General features: G+C 44.6%; 2 protein-coding genes across 2 annotated transcripts in view; both read right to left on the bottom strand.

Moving 5' to 3' along the window:
* The window catches only part of LOC133665210 (zinc finger E-box-binding homeobox 2-like), a 55,203-nt gene that overhangs the window by 34,142 nt on the left and 3,561 nt on the right, over positions 1–17,500 (bottom strand). Inside the window, exons 2-4 of the mRNA XM_062070458.1 lie at positions 4,383–4,532; positions 4,124–4,309; positions 3,853–4,058 (exon numbers count right to left, since the gene is read on the bottom strand). Coding sequence (XP_061926442.1) covers positions 3,853–4,058; positions 4,124–4,309; positions 4,383–4,532 — 542 coding nt within the window. The remainder of the gene's footprint in view (positions 1–3,852; positions 4,059–4,123; positions 4,310–4,382; positions 4,533–17,500) is intronic.
* On the bottom strand, positions 14,905–16,314 carry LOC133665209 (uncharacterized). The gene is made up of 2 exons (XM_062070457.1): positions 15,973–16,314; positions 14,905–15,423 (listed from the first exon to the last, which is right to left on the bottom strand). The coding sequence occupies exons 1-2, from the start codon at positions 16,027–16,029 to the stop codon at positions 14,905–14,907; spliced, it is 576 nt and encodes a 191-aa protein (XP_061926441.1). The 5' UTR covers positions 16,030–16,314.

The raw sequence follows: 17,500 nt of genomic DNA, 5'->3' as shown, positions 1-17,500 counted from the left end.
CACTAGTAAACACTCTGCAGGACTGCTTGTATCACACATGATATCACACACAACAAAACACTCTGCAGGACCACTTGTATCGCAAATGATATCACACACAAGTAAAAACGCTGCAGGACCGCTTGTATCGCACATGATATCACACATGATATCACACACAAGTAAACACTCTGCAGGACCGCTTGTATCGCACATGATATCACACACAAGTAAACACTCTGCAGGACCGCTTGTATCGCACATGATATCACACACAAGTAAACACTCTGCAGGACCGCTTGTATCGCACATGATATCACACACAAGTAAACACTCTGCAGGACCGCTTGTATCGCACATGATATCACACACAAGTAAACACGCTGCAGGACTGCTTGTATCGCACATGATATCACACACAACTAAACACACTGCAGGACCGCTTGTATCGCACATGATATCACACACTAGTAAACACTCTGCAGGACTGCTTGTATCGCACATGATATCACACACAACTAAACACTGCAGGACCACTTGTATCGTAAATGATATCACTAGCAAGTAAATACGCTGCAGGACCGCTTGTATCACACATTATATCACACACAAGTAAACACTCTGCAGGACCGCTTGTATCGCACATGATATCACACACAAGTAAACACTCTGCAGGACCGCTTGTATTGCACATGATATCACACATTATATCACACATGATATCACACATTTGTAAACACTCTGCAGGACTGCTTGTATCGCACATGATATCACACACAACAAAACACTCTGCAGGACCACTTGTATCGCACATAATATATCACACACAACTAAACACACTGCAGGACCGCTTGTATCGCACATAATATCACACACAACTAAACACACTGCAGGACCGCTTGTATCGCACATAATATCACACACAACTAAACACACTGCAGGACCGCTTGTATCGCACATGATATCACACACAACTAAACACACTGCAGGACCGCTTGTATCGCAAATGATATCACTAGCAAGTAAATACGCTGCAGGACCGCTTGTATCACACATGATATCACACACAAGTAAACACTCTGCAGGACCATTTGTATCACACATGATATCACACATTATATCAAACATGATATCACACACAAGTAAACACTCTGCAGGACCGCTTGTATTGCACATGATATCACACATTATATCACACATGATATCACACACTAGTAAACACTCTGCAGGACTGCTTGTATCACACATGATATCACACACAACAAAACACTCTGCAGGACCACTTGTATCGCACATGATATCACACACAACTAAACACACTGCAGGACCGCTTGTATCACACATGATATCACACACAAGTAAACACTCTGCAGGACCGCTTGTATCACACATGATATCACACACAAGTAAACACTCTGCAGAACGGCTTGTATCGCACATGATATCACACACAAGTAAACACTCTGCAGGACCGCTTGTATCGCACATGATATCACACACAAGTAAACACTCTGCAGGACCACTTGTATCGCACATAATATATCACACACAACTAAACACACTGCAGGACCGCTTGTATCGCACATAATATCACACACAACTAAACACACTGCAGGACCGCTTGTATCGCACATAATATCACACACAACTAAACACACTGCAGGACCGCTTGTATCGCAAATGATATTACTAGCAAGTAAATATGCTGCAGAATCGCTTGTATCACACATGATATCACACACAAGTAAACACTCTGCAGGACCATTTGTATCACACATGATATCACACACAAGTAAACACTCTGCAGGACCATTTGTATCACACATGATATCACACATTATATCAAACATGATATCACACACAAGTAAACACTCTGCAGGACCGCTTGTATTGCACATGATATCACACATTATATCACACATGATATCACACACTAGTAAACACTCTGCAGGACTGCTTGTATCACACATGATATCACACACAACAAAACACTCTGCAGGACCACTTGTATCGCACATTATATCACACACAACTAAACACACTGCAGGACCGCTTGTATCACACATGATATCACACACAAGTAAACACTCTGCAGGACCGCTTGTATCACACATGATATCACACACAAGTAAACACTCTGCAGGACCGCTTGTATCGCACATGATATCACACACAAGTAAACACTCTGCAGGACCGCTTGTATCGCACATGATATCACACACAAGTAAACACTCTGCAGGACCGCTTGTATCACACATGATATCACACACAAGTAAACACTCTGCAGGACCGCTTGTATCGCACATGATATCACACACAAGTAAACACTCTGCAGGACCGCTTGTATCGCACATGATATCACACACAAGTAAACACTCTGCAGGACCGCTTGTATCGCACATGATATCACACACAAGTAAACACTCTGCAGGACCGCTTGTATCGCACGTGATATCACACACAAGTAAACACTCTGCAGGACCGCTTGTATCGCACATGATATCACACACAAGTAAACACTCTGCAGGACCGCTTGTATCACACATGATATCACACACAAGTAAACACTCTGCAGGACCGCTTGTATCGCACATGATATCACACACAAGTAAACACTCTGCAGGACCGCTTGTATCGCACGTGATATCACACACAAGTAAACACTCTGCAGGACCGCTTGTACCGCACATGATATCACACAAAAGTAAAGTGTCTGTGTGTGTGAAGATCAAGTACTCTGGTAAATACAAAAGTACATGAAATCTGCCAAGTACTAGGACAGTACATGAAAAGTACACAGGTCAGTAAGTACTAGGACAGTACATGAAAAGTACACAGGTCAGTAAGTACTAGGACAGTACATGAAAAGTACACGGGTCAGTAAGTACTAGGACAGTACATGAAAAGTACACAGGTCAGTAAGTACTAGGACAGTACATGAAAAGTACACGGGTCAGTAAGTACTAGGACAGTACATGAAAAGTACACGGGTCAGTAAGTACTAGGACAGTACATGAAAAGTACACAGGTCAGTAAGTACTAGGACAGTACATGAAAAGTACACGGGTCAGTAAGTACTAGGACAGTACATGAAAAGTACACAGGTCAGTAAGTACTAGGACAGTACATGAAAAGTACACAGGTCAGTAAGTACTAGGACAGTACATGAAAAGTACACGGGTCAGTAAGTACTAGGACAGTACATGAAAAGTACACAGGTCAGTAAGCACTAGGACAGTACATGAAAAGTACACAGGTCAGTAAGTACTAGGACAGTACATGAAAAGTACACAGGTCAGTAAGTACTAGGACAGTACATGAAAAGTACACAGGTCAGTAAGTACTAGGACAGTACATGAAAAGTACACAGGTCAGTAAGTACTAGGACAGTACATGAAAAGTACACAGGTCAGTAAGTACTAGGACAGTACATGAAAAGTACACGGGTCAGTAAGTACTAGGACAGTACATGAAAAGTACACAGGTCAGTAAGTACTAGGACAGTACATGAAAAGTACACAGGTCAGTAAGTACTAGGACAGTACATGAAAAGTACACGGGTCAGTAAGTACTAGGACAGTACATGAAAAGTACACAGGTCAGTAAGTACTAGGACAGTACATGAAAAGTACACAGGTCAGTAAGTACTAGGACAGTACATGAAAAGTACACGGGTCAGTAAGTACTAGGACAGTACATGAAAAGTACACAGGTCAGTAAGTACTAGGACAGTACATGAAAAGTACACAGGTCAGTAAGTACTAGGACAGTACATGAAAAGTACACGGGTCAGTAAGTACTAGGACAGTACATGAAAAGTACACAGGTCAGTAAGTACTAGGACAGTACATGAAAAGTACACACAGTGCTGACCTGCTTGCTGATTGGCTGGTGAGTGGTCATGTGACACTGAAGCTGCGTGCACTGGCTGAAGGCGTGGCCACACAGTCGACAGACGTAGAGCTCCGCCCCCCTGTGGTGGCGACACTTGATGTGGTCTTTGAGGGACGCCGCGCTCTCGTAGGCGTGCTGGCAGAAGGGACAGCTGAGAGGCCCAGCCGGGTCGCCCGGGGGCGGGTCTGTGCGGGGGCAGAAAGGTGAGAGGTCACGACATTGGTGGCGGTCTTCGGTGGGCCTCGCTCACCTTCGCCGTGGCTGGCGCCCTCGGGCGTGCTGAGCGGCGTCAAGTCCTCAGGGGCTTGTGGGTAAATGACGGCGGTGTCGCTGCGCTCCAAGTACTCGGCGATGGCCGCCGGGTGGCAGACGGCGTCATCCGGCGCACTCCCGGAGAAGTAGTCGTCCGGCTGGGAGACGCCGAGCGGCTGCCTCGCTGGAGGACGTGAGAGGCGTGAGGAGGCGTGAGGAGGCGTGACGCGTACACGTGCAGCCGGCACACCGCTTACCGCCCACGAGGTAGTCCGAGTCGTCACCCGGACTCCAGCTGACCTCTGACCCCTCATGGTGCAAGAGGGCGTGGCCAACCCGGGGAGAAGCGTCCGGCGTCTCGTCTTCCTCGCTGCCCCTCCCCCCTCTGATGAGGGCGTCGCTGAACACTGCAGGAGACAACCTGATGAAATACACTCACTGGACAGGAAGTGGATCAAGAGGGGACAGGAAGTAGATCAAGACTGGACAGGAGGTGGACAAGGATAGGACAGGAAGTGGACAAGGATAGGACAGGAAGTAGATCAAGACTGGACAGGAGGTGGACAAGGATAGGACAGGAAGTGGACAAGGATAAAAAATTGGATAAGGTGTGGACAGGAGGTAGATCAAATGTGGACAAGGATAGGACAGGAAGTGGCGAAAGAGTGGACAGGAAGTGGAGAGGAATTGACAGGAAGTGGATAAAATGTAGACTAGGATAGGACAGAAATTGGATAAGGTGTGGACAGGAGGTAGATCAAATGTGGACAAAGATAGGACAGGAAGTGGACAAGGAGTGGATCAAATGTGGACAAGGATAGGACAGGAAGTGGACAAGGAGTGGTTTAAATGTGGACAAGGATAGGACAGGAAGTGGTTAAAAATGGACAGGAAGTGGATAAAATGTAGACAAGGATAGGACAGAAATTGGATAAGGAGTGGTTTAAATGTGGACAAAGATAGGACAGGAAATGGATGAGTAGTGGATCAAATGTGGACAAGGATAGGACAGGAAGTGGTTAAAAAATGGACAGGAAGTGGAGACAAAATGACAGGAAGTGGATAAAATGTAGACAAAGACAGGACAGAAATTGGATAAGGTGTGGACAGGAGGTAGATCAAATGTGGACAAGGATAGGACAGGAAGTGGACAAGGAGTGGATCAAATGTGGACAAAGATAGGACAGGAAGTGGACAAGGAGTGGTTTAAATGTGGACAAGGACAGGACAGGAAGTGGACGAGGAGTGGATCAAATGTGGACAAGGATAGGACAGGAATTGGTTAAAAAAAATGGACAGGAAGTGGAGAAGAAATGACAGGAAGTGGATAAAATGTAGACAAGGATAGGACAGAAATTGGATAAGGTGTGGACAGGAGGGTAGATGAAATGTGGACAAGGATAGGACAGGAAGTGGACAAGGAGTGGATCAAATGTGGACAAGGATAGGACAGGAAGTGGACAAGGAGTGGTTTAAATGTGGATAAGGATAGGACAGGAAATGGACGAGGAGTGGATCAAATGTGGACAAGGATAGGACAGGAAGTGGTTAAAAATGGACAGGGAGTGGATAAAATGTAGACAAGGATAGGACAGAAATTGGATAAGGTGTGAACAGGAGGTAGATGAAATGTGGACAAGGATAGGACAGGAAGTGGACAAGGAGTGGATCAAATGTGGACAAGGATAGGACAGGAAGTGGACAAGGATAGGACAGGAAGTGGACAAAGATAAGACAGGAAGTGGACAAGGATGGTACATACAAGTAAGTAATGGACAGGAAGTGGACAAGGAATGGGCAGGAAGTTGAGCGAAATGGACAGGAAGTGGATAAAGTGTGGACAGGAGGTGGATCAAGGGTGGACAGGAAGTGGATCAAGTGTGGACAGGAAGTGGATCAAGTGTGGACAGGAAGTGGTGCTAGTTTCTTTGACCTTGAATAACCTGTGCAGGGTAATGTGGGTCACGCAATGAAGTGGATCGCTCTCATCAACACCTTGGTGAAGGTGAGGTGGAAATGGGCGGGGCTAATGTGTGTCATGAGGTCAACAAAAGGCAAAAAGAAGGACACAAAGATGTGTGTGTGTGTGTGTGTGTGTGTGTGTGTGTGTGCGCGCGTGTGTGTGTGTGTGTGTGTGTGTGTGTGTGTAGGAAGTTACTGGTGTAACTTTAAGACACGCCCACTCTCTGGACTACTGGCCGTGACAGGACACCAGGTAGCGCCACTGAGCACCTTTCATTGCAAAGTCCACTTGAGCCTTCCTTCAAGCTAAACCACACACACACACGCACGCACGCACGCACGCACGCACACACACACACACACACACACACACACACACACACACACACACACACACACACACACACACACACACACACACACACACACACACACACACACACACACACACACACACACACACACACACACACAGACAAAGGGTGCAGTTCCTGGAAGATTTGCAGAAGTAAAAGTGCTGACGAGGAGGCGGACACAGGAAGTCCACAAAGTTGAAGAGTCATCAGTTTCCTGCCAGCCTCAGGTGCTGAACGCCCTGTGATGAGTGCATCGTGCCCTCTGATTGGTCCAGACAAAAGATCAATCGGCCAATAAGAGCTCACACACAGACCGATACATGAAGCATAGCTCCGCCTCTTGACGACTTCCAGGAAGTGCACCTCCGAGTGAGGCCATATTTGTTATATTATATTACAATCATGCATGAGTACGCCCTTCAAAATAAAAGCACCGAGTCCAACAAGATAAAAGCAGAGGGAAAGGTGAGCCGTGGTTTTTAGTTTGACACCATTTAGTCCTTGTCCTCGCAGAGCAGCCAGGAGCGTGCAGCAAGGTGTGCACATGACACGCCTGGTCTCAGTCCACACCAGGACCAGGACCAGGACCAGGACCAAGTCTAGATAATGCATCACCACCACCACCACAGCAACCGCTAGACCAGTTTAAGACCAAAGGACAAGTTGAAGAGTCTACGACCGGTTAAATGCCCGTAAACCAGTTTGACACCAACATACCAGTTCAAGACTAGAAGACCAAGTTAAGACCGGAAGACATGTTTAAGACCACAACCAGTTTATGACCAGGAGACCAGTTTAAGACCAGTCAACTTTAGTTCAAGACCGACAGACCAGTTGAAGGCCTCCTGACCAGTTTATCACGAGAAGACCAGTTGAAGACCTGAATAGTGTTTTAAGACCCATGACCACTTTTGACCACAAGACCAGTTTGAGACCATCAGGCTGGTTCAAGACAGGAAGACCAGTTTATGCCTAAAATACACGAGAAGAACAGTTGCACCTATAAGACCAGCTTAGACCAGAAGACAAGTTCAAGACCTCACAACCACTTTATGACTAGTTTGAGACCAGGAGACCAGTTTACGACAAGTTGACCAGTGTATGACTAAAAGACCTGTTTAAGACCAGAAGTCCCGTTCAAGACCGCAGAAGCACTGCATCACGAGAAGACCAGTCTGTGACCAGTTTATGACTAGAAGACCTGTTTAAAAGCCGAAAACAAGTTCAAGACCTCAAGGCTAGTGTATTAGTAAAAGACCTGTTTAAGACCAGAAGACCTCAGGACCAGTGCATCACTAGAAAGAAAATCTTAAGACCAGAAGACAAGTTCAAGACCTCAGGACCAGTGTACCACTAGTAATAACCTTTTTAAGACCAGTAGACCAGTTCAAGACCTCTGAACCAGTGTACCACTAGAAATAACCTTTTTAAGACCAGTAGACCAGTTCAAGACCTCGGGACCAGTGTACCACTAGAAATAACTTTTTTTAAGACCAGTAGACCAGTTCAAGACCTCTGAACCAGTGTATAACTAGAAATAACCTTTTTAAGACCAGAAGACCAGTTCAAGACGTCACGACCAGTGTATCACTAGAAAGAACATCTTGAGACCAGAAGACAATTTCAAGACCTCAGGACCAGTTAATTATTATAAAGAACATATTAAGACAAGTTCAAGACCTCAGGACCAGTGTATCACTAGAAAGAACATCTTAAGACCAGAAGACAAGTTCAAGACTTCAGGACCAGTGTATTACTAGAAAGAACATCTTAAGACCAGTAGACCAGTTCAAGACCTCACAACCAGTGTACCACTAGAAATAACCTTTTTAAGACCAGTAGACCAGTTCAAGACCTCACAACCAGTGTATCACTAGAAATAACCTTTTTAAGACCATAAGACCAGTTTAAGACCTCAGGACCAGTGTATCACTAGAAAGAACCTTTCATAAGACCAGTTCAAGAGCTCAGGACCAGTGTATTACGAGAAAGAACATTTTAAGATCGGAAAACAAGTTCAAGACGTCACGACCAATGTATCACTAGAAATAACCGTTTTAAGACCGGAAGACAAGTTCAAGACCTCACGACCAGTGTATCACTATAAATAACCTTTTTAAGACCAGTAGACCAGTTCAAGACTTCGGGACCAGTGTATCACTGGAAAGAACATCTTAAGACCAGAAGACAAGTTCAAGACCTCAGGACCAGCGTATTACTAGAAATAACCTTTTTAAGACCAGAAGACAAACTAAAGACCTCATGACCAGTGTATCATTAAAAGACCTGTTTCAGACCAGAAGAGCAGTTCAAGACCTCAGGACCAGCGTATTACTAGTTGACCTGCTTAAGAGCAGAAGACCAGTTCAAGACCTCAGGACCAGCGTATTACTAGTCGACCTGCTTAAGACCAGAAGACCAGTTCAAGACCTCAGGACCAGCGTATTACTAGTTGACCTGCTTAAGACCAGAAGACCAGTTCAAGACCTCAGGACCAGCGTATTACTAGTCGACCTGCTTAAGACCAGAAGACCAGTTCAAGACCTCAGGACCAGCGTATTACTAGTCGACCTGCTTAAGACCAGAAGACCAGTTCAAGACCTCAGGACCAGCGTATTACTAGTCGACCTGCTTAAGACCAGAAGACCAGTTCAAGACCTCAGGACCAGAGTATTACTAGTCGACCTGTTTAAGACCAGAAGACCAGTTCAAGACCTAAGGACCAGCGTATTACTAAACGACCTGTTTAAGACCAGAAGACCAGTTCAAGACCTCAGGACCAGCGTATTACTAGTCGACCTGCTTAAGACCAGAAGACCAGTTCAAGACCTCAGGACCAGTGTATTACTAGTCGACCTGTTTAAGACCAGAAGACCAGTTCAAGACCTCAGGACCAGTGTATTACTAGACGACCTGTTTAAGACCAGAAGACCAGTTCAAGACCTCAGGACCAGCGTATTACTAGTCGACCTGCTTAAGACCAGAAGACCAGTTCAAGACCTCAGGACCAGTGTATTACTAGTCGACCTGTTTAAGACCAGAAGACCAGTTCAAGACCTCAGGACCAGTGTATTACTAGACGACCTGTTTAAGACCAGAAGACCAGTTCAAGACCTCAGGACCAGCGTATTACTAGTCGACCTGCTTAAGACCAGAAGACCAGTTCAAGACCTCAGGACCAGCGTATTACTAGTCGACCTGCTTAAGACCAGAAGACCAGTTCAAGACCTCAGGACCAGTGTATTACTAGACGACCTGTTTAAGACCAGTAGACCAGTTCAAGACCTCAGGACCAGTGTATTACTAGATGACCTGTTTAAGACCAGAAGACCAGTTCAAGACCTCAGGACCAGTGTATTACTAGATGACCTGTTTAAGACCAGAAGACCAGTTCAAGACCTCAGGACCAGTGTATTACTAGATGACCTGTTTAAGACCAGAAGACCAGTTCAAGAGCTCACAAATAGTTGATGAAGAGAGGACCAGAGTCCGGTTCCAGACCTCAGCACCAGGTAGTCACTAGAAGTCTGTGGTCAGCAGACCAGTTCAAGACAGAAGTTAGCATAGTGCCGATGTTAGCACGTAGCATGGTAGCGTGATGCCAAAGTGCTAACCTTGAAAAGGTGTTTGGTATGTGTCATTGTGCGGTGACCTGGCTGGTATTGATGCAGCCATCATCGCCATGGTGACGCTCCAAGCTGGTGGACATTGTGTCCGCAACACTGCCATCATCGCCATGGTGACGCTCCAAGCTGGTGGACATTGTGTCCGCAACACTGGCATCATCGCCATGGTGACGCTCCAAGCTGGTGGACATTGTGTCCGCAACACTGGCATCATCGCCATGGTGACGCTCCAAGCTGGTGGACATTGTGTCCGCAACACTGGCATCATCGCCATGGTGACGCTCCAAGCTGGTGGACATTGTGTCCGCAACACTGCCATCATCGCCATGGTGACGCTCCAAGCTGGTGGACATTGTGTCCGCAACACTGCCATCATCGCCATGGTGACGCTCCAGGCTGGTGGACATTGTGTCCGCAACACTGGCATCATCGCCATGGTGACGCTCCAAGCTGGTGGACATTGTGTCCGCAACACTGCCATCATTGCCATGGTGACGCTCCAAGCTGGTGGACATTGTGTCCGCAACACTGCCATCATCGCCATGGTGACGCTCCAAGCTGGTGGACATTGTGTCCGCAACACTGCCATCATCGCCATGGTGACGCTCCAAGCTGGTGGACATTGTGTCCGCAACACTGGCATCATCGCCATGGTGACGCTCCAAGCTGGTGGACATTGTGTCCGCAACACTGCCATCATCGCCATGGTGACGCTCCAAGCTGGTGGACATTGTGTCCGCAACACTGCCATCATCGCCATGGTGACGCTCCAAGCTGGTGGACATTGTGTCTGCAACACTGCCATCATTGCCATGGTGACGCTCCAAGCTGGTGGACATTGTGTCCGCAACACTGGCATCATCGCCATGGTGACGCTCCAAGCTGGTGGACATTGTGTCCGCAACACTGGCATCATCGCCATGGTGACGCTCCAAGCTGGTGGACATTGTGTCCGCAACACTGCCACCTATTGTTGTTGTTGGGGGGACACGCCCACACCCAGGGGGCGGGGCCTCAACAATCAGCTCATTGTGGGAGGGACTACAGTAGCACCGTCTAGTGGGGGACAATGGTGGGGGTACACCAACCCCCCAGTCTGTGTGTGTGTGTGTGTGTGTGTGTGTGTGTGTGTGTGTGTGTGTAATTATGGGTAAAGGATTGCCACTAACCATGTTTGACATGCTACACAAAGGACACACACCCAATCAGTTGGGATGTGTGCATCAATAATGACAACCAATAATGGCATGACATACATACACACACACATATATATATATATATATATATATATATATATATATATATATATATATATATATATATATATATATATATATATATATATATATATATATATATATATATATATATATATATATATATATATATATATATATATATATATATATATATATATATATATATATATATATATATATATATGTGTGTGTGTGTGTATGTATGTATGTATGTATGTATGTATGTATGTATGTATGTATGTATGTATGTATGTATGTATGTATGTATGTATGTATGTATGTATGTATGTATACATACATACATACATACATACATACATACATACATACATACATACATACATACATACATACATACATACATACATACATACATATATATATATATATATAGGCAAGGCAAGGCAAGGCAAGGCAAGGCAACTTTATTTGTATAGCGCTTTTCATACACAAGGCAGACTCAAAGTGCTTCACAGACAACAAAGTGAAATGAAAGAAAATAAAAGCAAAATTAAAATGCAGACAGTAAAAATAAAAACAGTGCAGACGTTAAAAGTTAAAAGATTAAAAGATTTAGCTGAAAGCTAAGGTGAACATAAAAGTCTTCAGTCTAGTTTTAAAAGTAGTGAGAGTTGGGGAAAGTCTGACATCTTCAGGAAGTTTATTCCAGCTATGTGTTGCATAGTGACTGAATGATGATCTCCCTTGATTTGAGTTTACTCTTGGAACCGCTAACAGATTGGTCTCAGAAGATCTTAGTGATCTAGAGGGCGTATATAGTGGGAGCATATCAGTGATATACTTGGGCCCTAGACCATGTAGTGATTTATATGTGAGCAGGAGGATTTTGAAATCTATTCTCTGATGTACAGGGAGCCAATGTAAGGATTTAAGAATTGGTGTAATGTGCTCACATTTTTTGGTCTTTGTTAGAACTCTAGCAGCAGCGTTCTGAACAAGCTGTAGCTGCCTGACAGTTTTTTTGGGAAGACCTGCAAGGAGACCATTACAATAGTCTAGCCTACTGGTAATAAAGGCATGTACAAGTTTTTCTAAGTCTTGAGCTGACATGAGCCCTCTAAGTCTTTTTACATTTTTGAGGTGATAGTAGGCCGATTTTGTTACTGATTTGATGTGACTGTCGAAATGTAAATCAGAATCTAAAATAACCCCAAGATTTCTGGCTTTATTTGAGGTTTTCAGGGACAGTGATTGAAGGTGTTGGACGACTTTAAACCTTTCTTTTTTAGCACCAAAAACAATTATCTCAGTTTTATCTTCATTGAGTTGTAGGACATGTTGGCACATCCAGTGTTTGACTTGCTCAATGCACTGGCACAGAAGATCTATGGGGCGATAGTCATTTGGTGATAGCGCTACATAGATTTGGGTGTCATCGGCATAGCAATGATGGTCAATGTTATTATTTTGCATGATTTGTCCTAGTGGGAGCATATAGATGTTAAATAAAGTCGGCCCCAAGATTGAACCTTGGGGGACTCCACACGTTACGTTGGTTGGTTCTGATACAAAGTCACCAATGGAAACAAAATAGTTCCTATCTTGTAGATATGACTTGAACCAGCTTAAAACTGTGCCTGAGATCCCCACCCAGTTTTCCAACCTGTCCAAAAGTATTGAGTGGTCGACAGTGTCAAATGCAGCACTGAGGTCCAAAAGCATTAATACTGAAGTTTTGCCAGAGTCTGTGTTTAGACGGATGTCATTTATAACTTGAAGAAGGGCCGTCTCTGTGCTATGAAGAGGTCAAAATCCTGACTGGAAGTTGTTGTGGCAGCCAGTAGAAGCCAAGAAGTGATTTAGTTGTTGGAGGACAACTTTCTCAATTATTTTACTTATGAATGGTAGATTTGAAATTGGTCTGTAGTTGTTGATAACAGAGGCATCTAGGCTCTGCTTTTTTAGAAGAGGTTTAATGACTGCAGTTTTGAAAGCCTTCGGGAAATTGCCCGATTTAATAGAATTATTAACTATTTGCAAGACGTCTGTTGATAGGCAGTCAAAAACATTCTTAAAGAAGTTGGTAGGTAAAACATGAAGGCAGCAGGTGGATGACTTTAGAGCTGTCACCGTTTCCACTAGAGTTTTAGAGTCTATGGCATTAAAGCTTGCCATCATTGCTGTGTTACTTTTGCCTAAATGGGGTGGTGATCCAACTTTTTTACTTGAGATATTGATGGTGCGTCTGATGCCTTCAATTTTATCAGTATAAAAGAATGCAAAGTCATTGCATTTCTGCGTGGAATGGAGTTGGGCTGGTATTTGTGTTGGGGGTTTAGTCAGTCTGTCAACGATTGTGAATAGGGTTTTGGCCTTATTTGTGTTGCTGTTTATGATATTGGAGAAGAATGTTTCTCTAGCACTTTTTAAGACTAAATTGTAGGCCTGGAGGCTCTCTTTATAGATGTCATGGTGAATATGAAGTTTTGTATTCCGCCAGATTCGTTCAGCCTTCCTGCACTCTCTTCTCTGGGCTGTTACAGCAGCAGATTTTCTCCAGGGTGCCTTTTGCTTGCCAGAAATCGTTTTAACTGTAACAGGTGCAATGATATCTATGATATTCACAATTTTGGAATTAAAGTTGCTTACAAGATCATCAGCATGACATGGGTTTAGAGGTGGTAGTGAGGAGATGGCGTTTTTAAAGAGGACATTAGCATGTTCATTTATGTACCGCTTTTTGACATTCTTTGATTCTGTTTGTGTGTCCGGAATTACAGAAATATTAAAGAAAACACAGAAATGATCAGACAATGAAGGATCAATCACAAGAACATCAGAAACATTGAGACCTTTTGTGATAATCAGGTCCAGGGTGTGTCCCTTATAATGTGTAGCCTCTTTCACATGTTGAGACAGTTCAAATGTGTCTAAAATAGTAAAAAGTTCTTTTGCGCCCTTGTCATTTAAATCGTCAATATGAAAATTAAAATCACCAGTTATAACCAGGCAGTCAAAGTCAGTGGAGATGCTAGACAATAGTTCAGTAAAATCATCAAAAAAATTTGCAGAATATTTAGGTGGCCTGTAGATAATTAACAAGAGAATTTTGGGAGAGCATTTCAACACAGCACACAGGTATTCAAATGATGTAAACTCACCGAGTGACATCTGTTTCCCCTGAAACATGTTTTTAAATATAGCAGCAACCCCTCCACCTCTTTTCCCCGATCTACATATATCAATGAAGTTATAGTTGGGGGGTGCTGTCTCGATCAGAATGCTTGCACTGTTATTTTGTTCCAGCCATGTTTCAGTTAAAAACATAAAGTCAAGTTTAGAAGTGCTAATAAAATCATTGACTAAAAATGATTTGCTATTCAGAGACCTGACATTGAGCAGACCCATCCTGATGGTGTTATTGACAGGCTTCCATGTTGGCTTTGATTTGGAGAGAATAGGAATGAGATTGTTTAGGTTAGCAGGGTGGCTAAGTTTCCCAATGTTTACTCTCTTGGTAGTCACAACAGGGATGTAGAAGGTGCCATGATTTGATGTAGGCAACCTTGGGCCCAGCTGATAATGTGGTCTACTGCTGAACCCTTTTCTGTATCAGAAATATTCAGGACTGCTGTCAGGGCGAGGCGGGGTTTGCCGTAAGGGGGAGGGGGAGTGAGCAGCGTCAGAGCTGGGACGAACTACTGAAGGTGGACGTTGAGGGCGTGTAAGGGGTTGGCGTGAGAAAGGTGAAGTATGGCTGGGGGGTTGTGGAGCACGCCTTCGTGGAGGGGGTGGTGGAGGTGAGCGATGATCTAGGGGGGTAAAAATCTGAGTAGGGTGGGGCGTGAGTGGGGGTAGCTCCCGGAACTCCAAGGGGGAGAAGGGGGGAGAAAGGTCTACTTGAGGGAGGGAGAAAGATGGAGACGTGGATGGCTTGGGGGATGTGGGGGAGGGATCTTCACATGCATTCAGAATGGAGGGAGGGGCGGTAGAGGAGGATAGACACCTCTCCTCTTTGCTCTGGTGTATCTCATGGTCGACGTTCTCCTTTTGCAGTGGCGGTCCTCCTTCGACGTTCCTGATAGGCTGTGTTGTGTCTTCCTTCCTCGGTGGCTCCTCTTGTCTCTTGTCCTTGGCAGTGATGATAGATGCAAGATGCAGGAAGTGAAACATGTTGTTCATGAATAGCTTTACTCCCATCTTATTCAGGCAAAGTCCGTCTGCCTTAAAAAGATGCCTGCGGTCCCAGAAAAAGCTAAAATTGTCAATAAAATGCATTGAACGAGCAAGAAGTGCACTTGATAGCCACTCATTCAGCGAGTAAAGTCTACTGAATCTCTCAGCTCCTCTCCTGATTGGGGGTAGAGGACCACTGATAAAAAGGTCAGCATTCACAGCGCTGACTGTTTCAAAGAGTTTATTGAAGTGCTCTTTCAGCTCTCTTGATTGTTGTTTTACAATGTCATTAAAACCAATGTGCAGGATGATATTTTTCACATTTGGGTGTGCAGCGACAATTTCCAGGATTCTTTTTTCCATGTCAGATACCATATCCTTCGGAAAGCAGAGTACTTTGGTGTTATTATTGCTTTTCATATCTTTTACAGAAAAGTCCCCCACAATCAGATTTTCAGGAGCTCTCGTTAGCTTTCTCTGTGGTGTAAAGTTAGCAGGTCTTACCCTTCTGCGTGGTGATGGTGGGTTATTCAGGCAATCAGAGGGGGATCCATTGTCCATCAACAGTGGGGCAAACCTGTTCTTTAGTTGGACACTTGCTTGCTGGGGAGGTTTATTGGTAGTTCTCCTCTTCTCAGCTGTCCGCTGCTGTGTCCTACGTGGCAGTGGAGTTGATGACGCAGTATGCCTGGCTGAAGATGGTAGCGCAGGCCAGCCGGTCAGATCAGAGATATCGGGGCGCTGGGTCCTGCCAGATATCCATTCTCCCTTGTCGCAGGGAGGTGGTCTTCTCTTTGGCTTTGCACCAAGTGTGTTCCAGGGAGGATTTTCACTGGTAGATTTATTACCCTCTACAGGGACCTCCCGTTTCTTCGTAGCTTCATTGTTGCTAGTTAGCTGGGTTGTAGCATGGTGCTGTCCAGTGTTTTCAGTCGACAGGAGTGCTAGAGTGGTGTTGTAGCCACATTGTCCATTCACTTCTAAATTCACTTCCAACCGATTCATTTTTATTTCCAACAGTAAAATCTTCTTTAGCAGTTTGTGGTAATCTTCCGTAGAGAAAGGAGGCATCTTATGCTGATTACCTTTAGCACTGTAGCAAAGCTTCGGGCTCAGGCTTATCTTGAATGGTAGGCCTCCTCGCGTAGTGTTGAGGACGTCGTAAAAATATTGAAAAATGCCTGTTATCTAAAAGAAAATATAGTCCCACTGGTTTGGTAAGTATCCAAGAGCTGTTGCTCTTTGTGTAAGAAAATAGCAGCAGATAGTAGCAAAAAATGCAAGCAGAAGCGAGAGCAAGCGAGAGCAAGCAGAAAAGCGTATATATATATATATATGTATATATGTATATATGGGGGATGGTGCGGTGCGGTTGGGAGAGTGGCCGTGCCAGCAACCTGAGGGTTCCTGGTTATATATATAGTTGGACTTGGATGGACTAACGTGGACTAAGGTGTTGAAGTTGGACTTGGATGGACTAACGTGGACTAAGGTGTTGAAGTTGGACTTGGATGGGCTAACGTGGACTAAGGTGGTTGCGTTTTGTACTAAGACGGACTAAGGCAGGCTAAAGTGGCTGAAGTGGGACTAAGATGGACCAAGGTCTTTAAATTGGACTAAGGTAGACTAAGGTGTTGAAGTTGGACTACAATGGACCAAGGTGTTGAAATAGGACTAAAGTAGAATTAAGTTATTGAAGGTGGACTAAATTGGACCAAGGTGTTGAAGTTGGACTAGGGTAGACTAAGGTAGACTTTAGGTGTTAAAGGTGGACTAAGGTAGACTAAGGTGTTGAAGGTGGACTCAGGTAGACTAAGGTTTTGAAGGTGGACTCAGGTAGACTAAGGTTTTGAAGGTGGACTCAGGTAGATAAGGTGGACTAAGGTAGATAAGGTGTTGAAGGTGGACTCAGGTAGATAAGGTGGACTAAGGTAGATAAGGTGTTGAAGGTGGACTCAGGTAGACTAAGGTGTCGAAGGTGGACTCAGGTAGATAAGGTGGACTAAGGTAGATAAGGTGTTGAAGGTGGACT

The sequence above is a fragment of the Entelurus aequoreus genome, linkage group LG14 (assembly GCF_033978785.1).
Source record: "Entelurus aequoreus isolate RoL-2023_Sb linkage group LG14, RoL_Eaeq_v1.1, whole genome shotgun sequence".
NCBI classification, from domain to species: domain Eukaryota; kingdom Metazoa; phylum Chordata; class Actinopteri; order Syngnathiformes; family Syngnathidae; genus Entelurus; species Entelurus aequoreus.
This window is presented reverse-complemented; position numbering and strand designations above follow the sequence as displayed.